The 17106-nt window shown below is 47.5% G+C and overlaps 1 protein-coding gene and 2 pseudogenes across 1 annotated transcript; 2 read left to right on the plus strand and 1 right to left on the minus strand.

The window, feature by feature from the left end:
- Window positions 1-1273: 1273 nt before the first annotated feature.
- LOC123932159 (putative serine protease 42) lies at window positions 1274-5204 on the minus strand. Its single transcript, XM_045989922.1, is given in 6 exon segments — window positions 1274-1510; window positions 2720-2880; window positions 3775-4037; window positions 4432-4588; window positions 4938-4983; window positions 4986-5204. Coding segments are annotated over 6 exon segments (1083 nt in total).
- Window positions 5205-9580: 4376 nt separating this feature from the next.
- On the plus strand, window positions 9581-10039 carry LOC123932119 (annotated as a pseudogene).
- Window positions 10040-12889: 2850 nt separating this feature from the next.
- On the plus strand, window positions 12890-13040 carry LOC123933323 (annotated as a pseudogene).
- The last annotated feature ends 4066 nt before the right edge of the window (window positions 13041-17106 follow it).

Consider the following 17106-nt stretch of genomic DNA (forward strand, 5'->3'; position numbering starts at 1 on the left):
AAATATTCACAGGCACTTTCTTCTCACATGCAAAAGGCACTAATCTCCTGCTAAAGGAAAGGAACCTCAAGGTTTTGAGACGGGGAAGGAAATCGGTAACAGTGGGGTAAATGTGACAACAGTGACTCTGGGATGGCAGGGTAATGGAAACGAGCCGGCACACACGTGGTGGGTACTCAGCCTGTCTCCTGCCTGAGCCTCGGCCCCGTGTCCTTCAGAGCTGGGCCGAGGTCATCTGGTGCTCAAGGCTCCATCTAACTCCAACAGGCAGAAAGTATGGGCTGCGGCCCGCAGGCACTGCCCTAACCCCTCTCTTGCTTCCACTCTCTCATGTCTTCTCCCCAGAGGCAATGGCCAGCAAACTCAGCTACGAAGCTCCCTGCAGAGATGCTGGTGGCCACGAGGGGCACAGCAGCGGGACCCAAGTGCTAAGACCACGTCGGACTCAGATCAGAGTAGATGAGGCCTCCCTTCTCATTCTAGAGTTTCAAAAGCATCGCGAACACATCCCTAAGTTAAATGTGAGATAACTTCTCCTCAGTGTCCCCACACCCCACATCAGGAGAGATACAGAACATGCAAGTGACAATCCAAACATTTATTCAGTTGACATCGGCGATCTCCACACTCCTCAATGCCTCCACATAGCTTGGGCTGAGCCTGGATGAGGAAGTGGGACTGAGGAGGGGGGCCCGCCGCGGGACTGCCCCACGAGGGTCTGTGTGGCAGGATCCACGCTGGGTGCTAGGGAAACGTCTCCCAGCCCCAGACACCCCAGTCCCATGTGGAAACCCCAGGCTTCACACCTCAGCAGGGACATGGTGACACCCCCTCCCCCCCCCTCTCTGCACAATCAGCAAGCTGACTGCTTCAACACAGGGTCAGGTGACAGCCTGAGACCACACCCAGGTCCCACGCTGTCTCACTGCTCATGAGGGGTCTTCTCTCACAGAGGCTCTCCAAGATGACAAGGAAGCCCCGCGCTCCCTCTGGCAGGTCGGCCGGCTCTCAGCCTGGGGGATGTCTGACCCACTCCTTCCAGGTGGGCAGGACACAGCCAAGGTCATGTGTGTGGCCTTGGCAGGTGACTGGGGCATCAGGCGGGGACGCTTTCGGGGCTCCAGCCTTGCTGCCAGTTCCTACTGTGTGGCTCTCTACAGGGTCAGGGGATGCCAACCGGAACTGGAGGAAAGGACATCTGAGCAGGAGTGGGAGGTCAGAGGAGAGGCCCGGTGCGAGACTCAGAAATAGGAGGGGGGGTGCGCCGGGGTGATCATGGGGCCACCAGGATGCCCAGGGGCAGCACCAGGCACAGAAGCAGGATGAGGAACACCACTGGATACAAAAAGGAGGCCTGATTAATCACTCCAGCTATCCACTCCGCATAGACAGCAAGATCTGTGTAAACTCGAGGCATATTTCCATGACCGCAGCCAATGCCCCAGCTCATGACTCCCACCTGGACCCATGTTTCCTTAAATTTACAGACCAGAGGGCCCCCAGAGTCTCCCTGGAGAAAGAGAAAGAGACAAATGCAGGAATAGAAAGCCATCCACGTCAGAGCAGGCTGACTGCCGTATAAGGCACTGGGCAGTCAGGCACTGGGCAGTCGGGCATGCAGGGACCTTCCCCAAGGACCTACCGGGCCCACCCTTCTGTGAATATGAGAACTGAGAATTGAAAAGTTAACGGGAAGGGGCGCCTGGTTGGCCCAACCCTAATCTCGGGGTTGTAAGTTTGAGCCCCACACTGGGTATAGAGAGTATTTAAAAATAAAATCTTCAAAAAAAAAAAAAAAAAAGAAAAAGAAAGGGATGAAGCAAGAAAGGGAAGGAGGGAGGGAAAAGTTAATGGGAAAATTTTACTATCCTTGGGAGGATATTATAATTGGTCATTTCCCATACCATACTGGCTATTAAACATTTTGAATATCACATCTGCGTGAGAGTCCCCTAAATCCATACATCTAGCTTAAAGTTTCTCTAAAACTCCTAACCCATACAGCCAGCTCCCTCCATATCTGATGCCCCACTTCCAGACATCCCATAGACACCCCATCAGATGCAGAATCCAGCATGTCCTCTCCCAGACCTGCTCGGGGGCCCCCGCCCCCCCCACCAACCAGCTCAGACAGAAACATAGAACCCTCCAACCTCTCCCTCGCCCCCACCCTCCCAGCAGTCAGTCACCAGGAACTCAGGATTCAACCTCAGACACACCTCCTTCACCCCCTCACCGCCCCAGATTCTGCTCGGGACTCCGTGTTATCACCTAGATGATGGACACAAACACCTAGCCTACAGTCCTGCCCGGATGGCATCGAGAAACTCGGCCCAGCACCCCAGGCCATACGTCACCCGACTCCAGCCCTCTTCTCTGGTCCCCTCATTGCTCCAGACCTGGAAGGTGGGCCCTACACGTGACAAGTTCCCTCACACCTCGGAGCCACCGTCCGTGCTGGTCCCTCTCCCTATAGTGCTGTTCTCCTCTTTCCAAGAAATCCCAAGACTCATCCTCTGAGTCCAGGCTCAAAAGCTCCCTCCTCCAGAAGGCACTTGATGCGGGAGGAAGAGGATGGGCCCAGGTTCTGCCCATGAATGTCCTTCACTAAGGAATGAAAGGAGGTGGCGGCAGGCCACCCAGGCCTTGGCACCTGGGAATGAGGAAGCTTGGAGGGGCCACCCTCAATGTGCAGATGGAACAGGGTCTGCAAAGTTACCTGACAAGAATCCTTTCCAGCTCCTTTATAGCCACAGAGCATCCCTTCCAGGACTCTCTTCTTCTTTGTTGCCATGACTTGCTGAACCATCTCATTACACCTTTCATGGAGGATAATGTTTTGGTTGACCTCCTGGAGAACACCCATAATGAGGTCGCCACCTACAAGGGAAGAAGAAACTCAGCAGTCGGTGGCTTGTGCCCAGGTGAACAGTAAGCTCCTCAGCACCTAGCTTCCCCTTTGAAAAAGGCGGGGCCGTGGGTTCTGTGCGCCTTTGACAGTGGAGGACACGGGCCACCAAAGTGGATATGGAAAGAAAAGGAGGGATGGCAGAGAGAAGGACCAATCCGGACGGGAAGAGGGCAAGGCCTTCCCAGCCTGAGAAATGATAACCAAGCACCTGTTACTCTGAGTACCAACAGTAATAGTGACAGCGATCCTATGCATCAGAAGTATCTTTACTCTCGAGCAGGTTCGCGGACTCAAGAATGGGGAGTGCCCCCAAGTTACCAATCCAGCCTCTTCCCAGAGATGGGAGGCTCTGCAGCCTCAGCAACAGAGAGACTTTCTGCCCCTAAAGGGACGGGGAGCTCCCTGACAAGCAATGTCGTTACTTTCAGAGATGGACACCTCTGACTGGCAAACAATTCGTCACCTGCTGAGCAGAAACCCACTCTGGAAGAACACCAAGGCCTCTGGCTCCATCCCCAGGGAACCTAAAAATACCCCCAAACCAGCCAGGCATGGTGCCTCACAAATCTACAGAAAAAGACTTCCCCCAGGTATCTCTTCTCCTGAGAGAGCTCCAGGTCCTGGGACCTGTGCCTTTCCTAAATGGCCACCATGAAATATTTGAGCTGCAACAAAAGACGTCAACCAATTTCTAGACTCAAGTCAATCAGGAGCCATTACTCTGGCCACTGCTAAACTCTGCCCCACCACTTTACCCTCTGCCAGGCAGTCCTCCTTCCTGCCCCTCTCTTTAACTTTTCTGCTTACTTCAAGGTTGGGCTGCCTCCCTCTTCCTGAGCATGCTACCTGCCTCACAGTCTCACCATGTTGTTCTTTTTTGCCCCATCCGGTCACCCAGCACGTGGTCCCAGCTTCCACCTGGAAAGTCTTCTGAGGGATGCATACAGGCTGGATGGTCACAGTGAAGTTCACAGGGTAGAGGAGATGGAGAAGGGCAAGGTCATTTTGAATGACTCCAACTACTGAGAGATGAGGATGGACGATGACGTTCTTGACCGGGATCATCACACTGGTGATTTCTTTATAGGCACTCCGATCTCCCATCTTGACACTGTAGCGGAAACGGCTATGGGAGAGAGGACATGCCCCTCATGGAGACCTTTCCCACACATGGCAGAAGCTTCCCAGCCTGGCCCTAACCTCCCTCACTGCTCTTTCTACCGCCCTAACACCAAACAGCCCTCCTTAATGACTCTTAACATCGGTTTGCTAGTCCAAACGACTGGTTTGCTTCACCAAACTGGTATTCCTAGTAATGAGATAGCCAGTGCCGAACCTGTCTGGTTTGTAGTGTGGGCAGACCTTGGCTGGGTTGGGTTGGTTTGGGTTGGGTTGGGTCCGGTCTGGTCAGGTTGGGTTGGGTGTGGGTTTTGTCCAGTCGCCAGGGCAACAGAACCTAATGGGTACCTGAGGAGGGCAGGGCTGGCTTCAGAACTCTGGGACCCCTCTTCTCTCCTCACCTTAAAATACAGTGGCCTGCAGTCAGCACCCACTGCGGTGTGATGAGGGAGCCTCCGCACACGTGTTTCTGGTTCATCCTCAGGCTCACCTGCCAAGGCCACTTCCTCTCTTCCGCCTCCTTTCCTTCCACGGTGTTCTCAACGATGCGGCTACATCCTGGAGTGAGAACAGCCTGGAGGGAAGAACCTCCAAGAAACAGAGCCCCGGCCTCCGAGGAGAGCACCAAGTGCTCCTTGGAGGGGGCGTTGGGGTGGGGCGGTGAAGGCCACAGTCCCTTAGACTCCAGGGCCCTGCTGCGGAGTCCCCAGGCCCTGTACCCCCAGACCTCCAAGCCCGTATGGCGTCCTGCTCAGACTCCACAAGCGGGGATGCATTCCTCAGACTCTCGGGGTGGGGGGCGGGGGGCGGGGAGGGGTGTGAACCCTGCCTCCCCCAGACTCCCCGGACCCCCAGCTCCCACTTGCGGGCCTCAGCCCCCCTCAAGGCTCCCAACGCCAGATGTCACCTGGGATCAGTTCCAACAGCTGGGAGAGTATGGCAGCCTCTTGGGGCCCCAGACTGTCAAACAATTCGACCGAGGGGTCGCAGACTGTCCCTCGGCCCCCCTCACGCTTGCACTGGTGCCCTCACGGCCGCCCCCCGAGGACGACGGGGAGGTGGGCGCCGAGGAGGGTGGGGACGACGTGGACCCGCCCTGCGCCCCACCGAGGCGGGGCTGGAGGAGCAGGAGCCAGAGCAGGAGACCCAGGGAGCTGCCACCCGGGGACGCCATGGATCCGCCGCGCCTCTTACGGTGGCAGGTGGACCGGTCCACGCTGGCGCGCGAGCGACATAAACAGCGGCTCCTCGCGCTGGGGGGCAAGTGCGAAACATCGAGCCCTCAGGATTCCCCCCTCCCCCGTCCTCTCTCCTCTCTGAGTCCCATCGAACCCCGCCCAGGCCGGAGGGGTCAGGGTGCTTCCGAGGAAATTGCCCTTGGCAGGGACCTCCCAGCTCCAGGGACACAGCCTGATGTCCCTGCCCCTTCTGGTGCGGGTCCCTGGGCTGGAGCTGTTGAGGACAAGTGGCCGGGGCATCACCCGAGGAGACTTCATTCTCCACTCTTCATTCTGGTTCTTCAGCTCAGGATTTCATCCGCCAGACAGAGATTTTGGGGTGGGGGACCATACCGATTAATAGTTGAGACACAGGAGTAGGCAGCTGTTCTGTTTCAGTGATGGGGTGCCTTAAAAAATTAGCCACCACCAAAGACACCCGCAAGTCAGTTTCTTCTTCTTAGCGCTTGGTCCCTGGCATCCGGCCCCGTGGCGTGTCCTTTGCCTTTGTGCCCTAAAGGCTTCTGCTAGGCCCCTGCCTCCCTGGACCTTCAGCATCCCTGTTGAAGTCAGGGAGAAAACAACAGTCACACCTTCTGAACTGCAATACTTCCCTCTTTTTCCTGGCCAAAAGGGGACAACCAGTCACAGTTTTTCAGGAATGTGGATGCTCCCCTAGCAATTTCAACGTCCTGGTTGAAGGGGTTGTTCTCTCAGGCATTCTTGGAGGTCGCAGAAATGAGGGAGTCGGTCATACATCACGAATCCACTCCAATATTCTCTGCTCTCTAACTCTTTGCATTCCTTTCTCTACAGGAAACCAAGGAATTCCTGGCATATCAACTTTCTTTAGTGTGGTCCACCACTGAGTTCAGGCTTAAAACAACCAGCATGGGGGCGCCTCGGTGGCTCAGTGGGTTAAAGCCTCTGCCTTCAGCTTAGGTCATGATCTCAGAGTCCTGGGATCAAGCCCCGCATCAGGCTCTCTGCTCAGCAGGGAGCCTGCTTCCTCCTCTCTCTCTGTCTGCCTCTCTGCCTACTTGTGATCTCTGTCTGTCAAATAAATAAATAAAATCTTAAAAAAAAAAAAAAAAACAACGACCAGCATGTAGAGTCTGCAACAAGTAGGATCAAGCCCGCCTGTGCGAACCAGGAAACTGAATTCAGATTTTCTGGTAAGTGTACTCTTGACAAATATGGCCCCAGGCCTCCCCAGTCAAGCAAGAGTCTTTACAATCCAGTCCTATCATACACCTCTGGTTCATTCCAATGTAGACAAGCAAACACTGGCGGTTGTTTTTGAAAGGAAGGCTTCTCCTCCTGGGTTATACTTCGTGCCTGTCCAAGAGCATGCTGGGGTCTTACTCCAGTTACTAGGTCTAGAGGCAGTGGAGAATGGCAGGGGTGATACAGGTAAAGGATTCGCATGCACTTAGAGTGTCCTCAGATGAACTCATTACATTGTCTCTAAGGTAAAGAGTACCAGCCTTATCGAAAGGGAGGAGGCACAACTTCTATTGGCAAGGGAGGTTCAATGTAGCTGAGGATGAGGGTGTCCTACACCTATCCAAATGTGCCCCCCGTTTGAATTTTCGGGGTCTCTTCCTCAACCAATGCCCTAACTTTTCTTTAAGAGTTCTGATGAAGGGGCGCCAGGGTGGCTCAGTGGGTTAAGTCTCTGCCTTTGGCTCAGGTCATGATCTCAGGGTCCTGGGATTGAGCCCCATATCGGGCTTTCTGCTCAGCGAGAAGCCTGCTTCCCCTTCTCTCTCTCTGCCTGCTTCTCTGCCTACCTGTGATCTCTCTCTGTGTTAAATAAATAAATAAAATCTTTTTTTAAAAAAAGTTCTGATGAAGCTGTTACCTGAGTTTATGGTCAAACTCACCAACTCGAAAGATGGGATACTCTGTCTTATTTTCAACAGCATCAACCCTGCCGTTATACAGTATATGAAATTATTTTAGGGAAATCAGAGAAGCCTTTAATCCAGGAAGTTAAAATTCAAGATTGCCACTTTCTTTCTTTAAAAATCATCAGTGCAGTAAGAAAGAACCGGTCCTTTTCACCATCTCTGTGTTCTCCATTTCCACAACAACGTCTACTGTGGCAGCCTGTTATCGTTTAATGAACTGTCAAATGCAAAGTGTGGGCTAGTGTAAGACTTTAGAACTTTCGGGAGCTGCAGACACAAGGTGAGTTTGCACCCACTCATAGGGTCTTCTCTACAAACTCCCATCATGTGCTCATGAGAAAGATTAGCAACAGGGCAAGAGGGCAGAGAAAGCCTTGCTTACAGTATAGACATTGGGGAGGGGAGCAGAAGTTGCTGTGGGAAAGGCATGGTGTACTTCAACTCCATCCCCAACCCACCAGGCAGCCAAAAGAAGACGGAGCGGCAGCAGCCATTGCCACGATCACCACGCTCACCTTATGTGACTGGGTGAAAGGCACAAACCTGTCATTTTCAGGGCACAAGTTAAAGCCTACTATAGCTGGATAAAGAGAACATAATGTCTATCCCTAAGGGAGGAGCCAGATCTCTAGGTATCTTCTTTGCTGGGGGAGAGTCGAGATCACTAAGAAGACCTCATCTCTGAGAGCCAACAATTGACTGTTGGCAATGGCCAACAGTCACCTGCCTAAAGTGAGGCTGAGCCAGAAAAAAACAACAACGAATGCCCTCCCTCCTCCCTCCATGACCAGACTAGCAAGTGTCCAGGGACAAGTAACAGCAGTTTACTGTTGGGCAGGGAGAGGTAAAAGCATGGAAAGACATCCTCTTGGACACATAAACATGGAGAAGACTGACAGCTGGGTGTAGAACAGACACTGAGAAAAAAAAAATCCAACAAGTCAACCACTGCTCAAAGCAAAAAATGGTGGAAGAATTCGAAGTCTAGTACAGATGGAGGGTGACCACACAAGAACAGAACTTGACATGAGTGTCTCAGTACTCTCTACCAAAGAGAAGACAGGCCCCCTTCTGAACATACTGTTTGTTTTAAAGATTTTATTTATTTTAGAGATAGAGAGAGAGTACATCCTGGCAGAGGAGCAGGGGGAGAAGGAGAGAGAGAATCCCAAGCAGACTCTCCACTGAGTGTGGAGCCTGGTGCAGGACTCGATCACAGGACCTGAAGATCATGACCTGAGTTGAAATCAAGAGTTGGACACCTGCCTCTAACAGACACATGAAAAAAATGTTCATCATCATTAGCCATCAGAGAAGTTCAAATCAAAACATTGAGATACCACCTTACACCAGTTAGAATGGCCAAAATTAACAAGACAGGAAACAACAAGTGTTGGAGAGGATGTGGAGAAAGGGGAACCCTCTTACACTGTTGGTGGGAATGCAAGTTGGTGCAGCCACTTTGGAAAACAGTGCGGAGGTTCCTTAAGAAATTAAAAATAGAGCTTCCCTATGACCCTGCAATTGCACTACTGGGTATTTACCCCAAAGACACAGACATAGTGAAAAGGACCATCTGTACCCCAATGTTCATAGCAGCAATGGCCACAGTCACCAGACGGTGGAAAGAACCAAGATGCCCTTCGACGAACTAATGGATAAAGAAGATATGGTCCATATATACAATGGAGTATTATGCCTCCATCAGAAAGGATGAATACCCAACTTTTGTATCAACATGGGTAGGACTGAAATAAGTCCCATGGATGAGTGAAATAAGTCAAGCAGAGAGAATCAATTATCATATGGTTTCACTTGTGGTGCATAAGGAATAAGATGGAGGACACTGGGAGAAGGAGAGGAGAAGTGAGTTGGGGGAAATCGGAGGGGGAGATGAACCATGAGAGACTGTGGACTCTAAGAAACAAACTGGGGGTTTTGGAGGGCAGGGTGGGGGGTTGGGTGAGCCTGGTGGGTATTAAGGAGGGCACATATTGCATGGAGCACTGGGTGTGGTGCAGAAACAATGAATCTTGGAACACTGAAAAAGTAACATTAAATTTCAAAAAAAGAGTTGGACACCTCATTGACTGAGCCACCCAGGCACCCCACAAACATTGTTTACCGAAGTCTCTATTCACCTACACAGAATGACTACCTTTCAACCAAAAACGATGAGACACACAATGAAAAGGAAATTAAAAACACACTATCAAGAGACAAACCAAGCAACAGAACTAGATTCAGATAGCACATGGGGTTTAGAACTATCACAGAGGGAATTTTAGATACTAGGATGAACATGCTGTAGCTGCCATCTTGCCTCCCGGCGTGTGTGGACCTAATCTCAATTGCAGCTGGTCCGTCCAAAATGTCCCGAATGCCAACCCTACCCTGCTCCCCATTTCCACTCCAACAAGATGAAAGAAACTCCCATGAACCAGGGGAAAGTCACCAAGCTACAAGCACAAGTCTGCACTGGTGGGAAAAGAACTGGTCACAGAAAGAGGATGATAGAAGAAACTTCAGTTCGCCTTCAAGTTAGTGGTAAACAGCATCTCTGGTACTGAAGAAGCAAATATGTTACAAACCAAGCAAGAGTGGTCTATTTTAACAATCCCAAAGTGCAGGCATCCCTGGCAGCAAATACATCCACCAGTTCACACCATGCTGAGACAAAGCAGCTGCCAGAAATGTCACCCAGGATCTTAAACCAGCTGGGGGCAGACAGTGTGACTCGTTGAAGGAGACTGGCTGAAGCTCTGCCCACACAGTCTGGGGATGGAAAAGCACCACATGCTACTGGGGAAGATGATGAGGAGGAAGTTCCAGATCTTGTGGAGACTTTTGGTGAAGCTTCCAAGAATGAAGCCAACTAAATGGAGTCAACGTCTAAAGAAGAAAAAAATCTGAAGGGAGCTGCTATTTTATAACTATGACTGCTTGTTAAAATTTGGTTCATGGACCCAATAATAATCTAGGTCTCTAATATTTTTAAGCCCAAGCCTGTTGGACATTGCAGCTCTTTTCAGTTTTTGCTTATATACAATGAATTCTTTGCCACTAATTAAGCTGAAGAGGCCTGGGAATAAAGTCTGAAACAAGGTTAACCAAGTTCTTTACCTAGTATGGATACATACATACATACACCCTATGGTGAACCTATTTGAAGGCTCTAATTCAGAGGTCAATAAATGTTTTCTTAAAAAGGTCAGAGAGCAAATTTTTTAGGATTTGGAGGTACAATGAGGATATTATGTAGGCTTCTATAAAAAAGGAGAAATTTCCACAAAAATATAGTAATAATAGTAACTGGATATAATATTTTGTAATACAAATCTAATGAGAAGCATTTGAGGAGAATAACATTTTACTTAATTGGGTTCAAAATTAGTATTGTCCACCATAAAAATCAATCACAAATTTTCTGTAATAGTGATCTATAATGGTATTTTATGCATTTAATCTTTTAAAATGTCTTTTAATGCAGATAAGTGCGCCCAATGCTGATACTAATCTGTGAACATATAGCTTTGAGCATATTCTTCACTTGGAAGGCATTTATAAAGCTATTTTAGGTTTTTCTCTTGATTTTGCCTTTGTCATGTCATTACATTGTGAATTAATCATTTCAGTGATGTTTACGGGACTGTTCCTCAACTACAGTTAAATGGATTTTGAAACATGCAAATTTCCTTTGTGGCACTTACACGAATTCTAAAACTGCTTCTGAAATTGTAACAGAAAGCTCAGAAAATACATTTACTGTAAGTTTGTGTGGGAAAGCACATCTTGCTTGTTTTAACTTTTGACAGCACAAGAACTGTATAAAGCTTGACATAACTTCTGATTCCAAAAAACATTAGCTGTCATCAAATGACTTTACCATTGCATAGACAGCAATAGAAATAATTACAGAATGAGAAAGAAGCAATAGGGAGGATACTGTTATAAGGTCCTTGCGCTACCTAAAAAGCAGATACTATTGTTTGAAAGAAGAGGGCAATTAGTTAAAGATACACACTGTAAACTCCAGGGAAATCAGGGGGAAAGAGTTAAATAACTGGGGCGCCTGGATGGCTCAGTGGGTTAAAGCTTCTGCCTTCAGCTCAGGTCATGATCCCAGGGTCCTGGGATCGAGTCCTGCATCGGGCTCTCTACTCAGCGGGGAGCCTGCTTCCCCCCTCTCTCTCGGCCGGCTTCTCTGCCTACTTGTGATCTCTCTCTCTCTGTCAAATAAATAAATAAAATCTTTTTTAAAAAGTTAAATAACTATCAATAAGACAACAGCAAAGATAAAATAGAATCATAAATATTACATTAATTTAAAAGAAAGCAGGAATAGAGAAAAAGAGATGGTACACATAGAAAGCAATTAGCATGGGGTGCCTGGGTGGCTCGGTGGGTTAGAGCTTCTGCCTTCAGCTCAGGTCATGATCCCAGGGTACTGGGGAGCCCCGCATCGGGCTCTCTGTTCAGCAGGGAGCCTGCTTCCCCCTCTCTCTATCTGCCTGCTTCTCTGCCTACTTGTGTTCTCTGTCTGTCAAATAAATAAGTAAAATCTTTTAAAAGAAAGAAAGAAAGAAAGCAATTGGCATGATGGTAGAATTTAATCCAACAATATCAATACTTACATTAAAGGTAAATGTTCTATTAAGTGAATTAATGCTTCTATGGCATGAGTTAAAGGAGATTGTCAGACTGGATTTTTTTTAAAACACAAATCAACGATATACCCATCTTAAATATAAAAACATAGATAGGTTATAGGGAAAGGGATAGAGGATGATATACAAACCAAACACTAATTAAAAGAAGGAGTGGTTATATTACCATCAGGCAAAGCCAACCTCAGAACAAAGGATATTATCAGGGACAAACAGAGACATTAATCACAGAATGATAAACAAAATTCTAAAGGTGTATGTACCTAAGTACACTGAAAAACCAAGCTTCAAAATTTACAGAGGGGGGAGAAAAAGCCAATCTAACCAAAATTAGAATTTGGAATTTGGGTTTGTCTTTCTTAATAATTGATAAGACAAGTACACAGAGAGCTAGTAAGTATATATAAGATCTGCAAAACACTATCCATTAATTGGACCTAATGGACATTTGTAGAATACTCTATCCTAGCAACAGCAGAAGAACCTTTTTTTCCCAGTGTGCATGGAACATACACCAAGATGGAGTATATTATGAGCCCTTAAACAAATGGTAATAAATTTAAAGAACTGAAATTATGCAAAATACATCCTTAGATCATAACAGAAATTAGAAACTAATAACAGAAAAATACCTTGAGGGGCACATGGATGGCTCAGTCAGTTAAGTTGTCTGACTCTCGATCTCAGCTCAGGTCTTGATCTCAGGGTTATGAGTTCAAGCCCTGCACTGGAGCCCAGCATGGAACCTAGTTAAAAGAAGAGAGAAAAATTAAAAATATCTTGAAAATTGCCAATTTCCCCCCCAAAAAAAATTTTAAACTTTGATTTTAGGGATGTCTAGATGGTTCAATCAATTAAACATCTGCCTTTGGCTCAGGTCATGATCCCGGGGTCCTGGGATCAAGCCCCATGTCGGGCTCTCTGCTCAGGGAAGAGTCTGCTTCTCCCTCTCTCTCTGCCCCTCCTCCCTGCTTGTGAGCTCACTCTATCGCTCTCTCTGTCAAATAAACAAAATCTTAAAAATAAATAAAGAAAACTTTGGTTTTGGAGTCCCAGAATGGAAGCTTTGTGCAGTGGCAGTATCGTAGCCAGTGAGGTTTATCCGAGGCGCGATTATTGCTAATTGGACAACTCCAGAATGGCTTCGTGAGAAACTTGGTTGATTCTCTCCCTAGAAAGAAAGCTATTTAACTGGTGAAAAATATTTTTAAAAACACAACTATCTCAGGTCTCTGGAAATTGTCCTATGGGCATACAAAACATTGAGAAATATCTATACGAGAAAATCTACAAAACTTCGAATGAACAGCAAGAGTCTGTGGCATTTGAGCCATGACCAGCTCCCATCCCCTGACTCCTTAGCTCTATATTATGGAACTCTATTCTGGGCAAGTGGCCAAGATGATGGGACCTCCTTCTCCCCCCGCTAAGATTTCACTTCAGAAGAAGCAGGTAGCTGGTGTCTCTCATTCTCCCAAGTCCATCTGCAGAAGTCCCGTTCCAACAGGCATGCCCAAAAGGACTAGAGCTCCCTTCCCTCACTTTGCCCCTACTCACAGAGCAGGAGCTCTACCCCCAGATACTGCAGGTTGAGAATCCGGGGGCTCCAATCACCCCATCCCAGCTCACTGATAGAGCAGAGGATCCACCTTGGGAAAGGCAAGTGAGAAGGCTGCTGGATTGCATCCCTCTCCCTGGTGCCCACTCAGAGCAGAGCAGTTTCATTCCAGGAGAAACAGGCTGCCATTCCCGTCCTCAGCTCTGGGGCAGCAGCACAAACATTCTGCCCAGGAGGAGAGGCAGGCTGAAAGGAGGAGTGTGCTCTGCAGCTCTGCCCGAAATAACTGAATCTATTTGGAACAGACGGTAGAGAAATTCATGCCTAAGAGACTTGTTTAAAAACGGAGATCTTCCTGATGAGCAATTAAGAGAGGGTTGAGAGCTCCATGATACTGGCAGCAAAAAGTGAAACAGCAGACTAGCTCGAAGTTAAACACAGAAAACGAGTGAAAGAGAGGGAGTCAAAAACACTGTGCACAGACCTTTGTGCACAAGACGGCATTCTCTTGTGGAGAGAATGGATAGGAGTGAATGGATAAGGAACTTCTGAGCTACTAGTCCCTGGCCGAACACGTAGGGGAAAAGTAAATTCCCTAAGCTGTGAAAGCCGGCTCCAAGATGCACACACATATCCAATGGTAAATAGTGAAAATAAAACTGACCAAAGGAGCTTACACACAACCATTTACCACTGAGTGGCTTATGCTGATCCAAGGAAATGGCTGAGTGGGAGGGCGGGGGGGGGGGGGGGGGGGGGGGGGGGGGGGTGGATCTGAGCAGGGATATCAGAGGCTGCAAATAATTACAGGATTATCATACCCAAGTCACTAAACAAATGAATGACCAAATAAACACCACCACCATGAGTCTGGGGTGGGTTGGGAGGACAGGGAACCAGTGTCCAGATTTGCTACAACATATTACATGTTGTCTGCCTTTCAATAACAAAATTGCAAGACATGCTAAGAGACAAGAAATACATAGGAAAAGAGGTAGATAATAAAAAACTCTCCTTCAGACAACAGTCTTGTATTTCACCAGATGCAAGAAAACATTTCATAAAATGTAACAGCTTTCCATGATAAAGAACATTCAGGAAACTAGGAATAGAGAGACACTTCCTCAATAGGATAAAGGCCATATATGAAAAACCCAGAGCAAACCTCCCACTCAGTGGTGAAAGACTAAAAGCTTTTCCCTAAGATCAGGAATAAGACAAGGATGCCCACTTTCACCACTCTTCAACATGGTACTGAAAGTCCTAGCCACAGCAATTAGGGAAGAAAAAAAAAAGTCCTCCTAATTAATAAGAAAGAAGTAAAATTATCTCTGTCCACAGATGACGTGAGCCTACGTATAGAAAACCATGAAGATTTCACAAAAAAGAAAAACCTATTAGCAAGAATAAACAAATTCAGAAAAGCTGCAGGATACAAAATCAACACGCAAACAACTATTGCATTACCTAGTGCGTACAGAGTGAACAGTCAAAAAAGAAATGAAAAACAATCCCATTTATGCTAGCATCAAAAAGAGTAAAATACTTAGGAATAAACGAATTTAAGCAAGGAGGTGTAAGAACTGTACACTGAAAACTATAAAAATATTGCTTAACGAAATTAAAGACTTTAAGTAAACGGAAAGACATCCTATATTCATGGATAGGAGGACTTAATGCGGTCTTGTTAAAATGATAATATTATCCAAAGCAATCTGCAGATTCAATGCAATCCCTACCAAAATCTCAATGACTTTTTTTTGCAGAAACAAAAAAAAAACCATTCTAAAATTCATATGGTATCTCACAAACCCCAAATAGCCAAAACAATCTTGAAATGGAGAACAAAGTTGAAAGACACATTTTCTGATCCTGAGGATGGCACAGCACAGAGCAGTGAAATAGAGATCCTGGGTGTACCCACTGTACCTGGGTGTACCCACTAAAGCCACCTGACCTCTGGACTCCTGAGGAACAGCCACCCACCAGTCTCCTTTATCCTCAGAGCCACTTGACATAAGTGTTCTGTTCCTTACCACAGAGTATCTTCTGATTTATAGGCATTCATTTGACTTCCCCTTTTGGAGTCTGTGTTTGACCCTCCTGGTCCCCCCATCCACATCCAGGCCCAGTCTGGGGACAAAGCCTTTTTTGCTCCTTCCCCAGGGAAGTCATCAAAGATACATGATGGAGATACCTCTCATGGAGGTTCTTCTGAAATTTTAAATTCTCATTTTTATGAGGGGGGCATAGGAAAGTAAGGGGAGGAAGACAGAGCAAGGGAAGGAGGAAACCAGAAGGGAAAAGTAGGGAAGGGAGGGGAGAGGAGGGAAGGTAAGAGGGAACGGAAGGAGGTGAGGAGAGCATAGGGAGGCAAGGAGAAGGGATGTGGAGGGAGGGAGGGAAGGAAAGGAAGAAACAGAGTTATATATAGGTAGGAAGATACTAAATGCATCATTTTTCAGAAGACAGAATTGCCTTCTAAAACTAATCCAAGTGAGCCAACTGGAAAATTAATAAAACTATAAGAAAATAGACTAAGAGCTTGGGGAAAAGATCGATACATAAAATCAATAACTTTCTATCATGCAGCAATAACAGATTAGAAATTATCACAGAAAACAAGATATTCCATGAAGGATAGTGACACATATTTTTTAAAATACCTAGGAATCAGCATTTCACCATTGGCCCAGGCTCCTCTGACCCTTTCTTATCCCTTTTCTCCTCACTAGTGGGGCTCCAACCACACTGGCCTCCTTGATATGCCTCACTGGCTGCTCCTTCTGCCCCCAGACATCCAGATGGTTCATTTCCTCCCCTTCTGGGTCTATACCAGAGTTAGCAACCTTTTTCCATGAAGGGCCAGGTACTCAATATCTTGGGCATTGTGGGCCAAGAAACAAAATCAAGAATATCATACACATATTTCCATAGAAATAGAAAAACCAGCTTCCACAGAATACTGACAGATGAAATTCAAAATATAATAACAACCGAGGACTGTTTTTTTGTTTTTATTTTTTGGTAACATGGGTTTATGAAGGAGAAGAATGGAATTGTTTTAGGGGGATACCATCAAAGCAAGGCGTTTCCGATCATGGAACTGATTGCAAATGCTCTTCTATAAGAACCATTCTCTCAGCTAAGGGGTGTTGGGCCAGATTTGTCCGGACTCAAATGTCACCTCCTGGGTGAGGCTCCCCCAGGACCCCTCTCAGAAGTTGTACCCCCCTCCCAGTCTTCCCTCTTGGCCTCTGATCTTCTCCACTGCATTATACATTTTACTCTCGCAGACAGTTACTGTCCTCCCCTCCCATATGTAAACTTTATGTAGGCAGAGTCTGTCTTGCCATGGCTGTATTCTCTCTTTTTTTTTTTTTTTAAGATTTATTTATTTGACAGAGAGAGAGAGATCACAAGTTGGGGGGAGGGGTGGCGGGGGGAGCAGATTCCCCTGCCCAGCTACCTCCTGCCTATCTGCCCGCTGACTCTCCTCTCTCTGTCTCCCTGCTCTCTCGGTGGCTCCTGGTCTCTGTCCCTCCGCTGGACTGTGGGTCCCCCTCTGGCTCTCAGTTTTTGTCCCTCATTTATAGATGAGACTTCAAGAGCAGCTTAACGGACTCCTCCCCTGCACAGGGCCTCGTGCAGACCGCGCACTCACCACCGCGATGCCTTAGCTCCACTCTCCTCCATTCTGTCCCGCACCCAACCCACCCCA

This window comes from Meles meles, chromosome 20 (assembly GCF_922984935.1).
Source record: "Meles meles chromosome 20, mMelMel3.1 paternal haplotype, whole genome shotgun sequence".
Lineage (NCBI taxonomy): Eukaryota > Metazoa > Chordata > Mammalia > Carnivora > Mustelidae > Meles > Meles meles.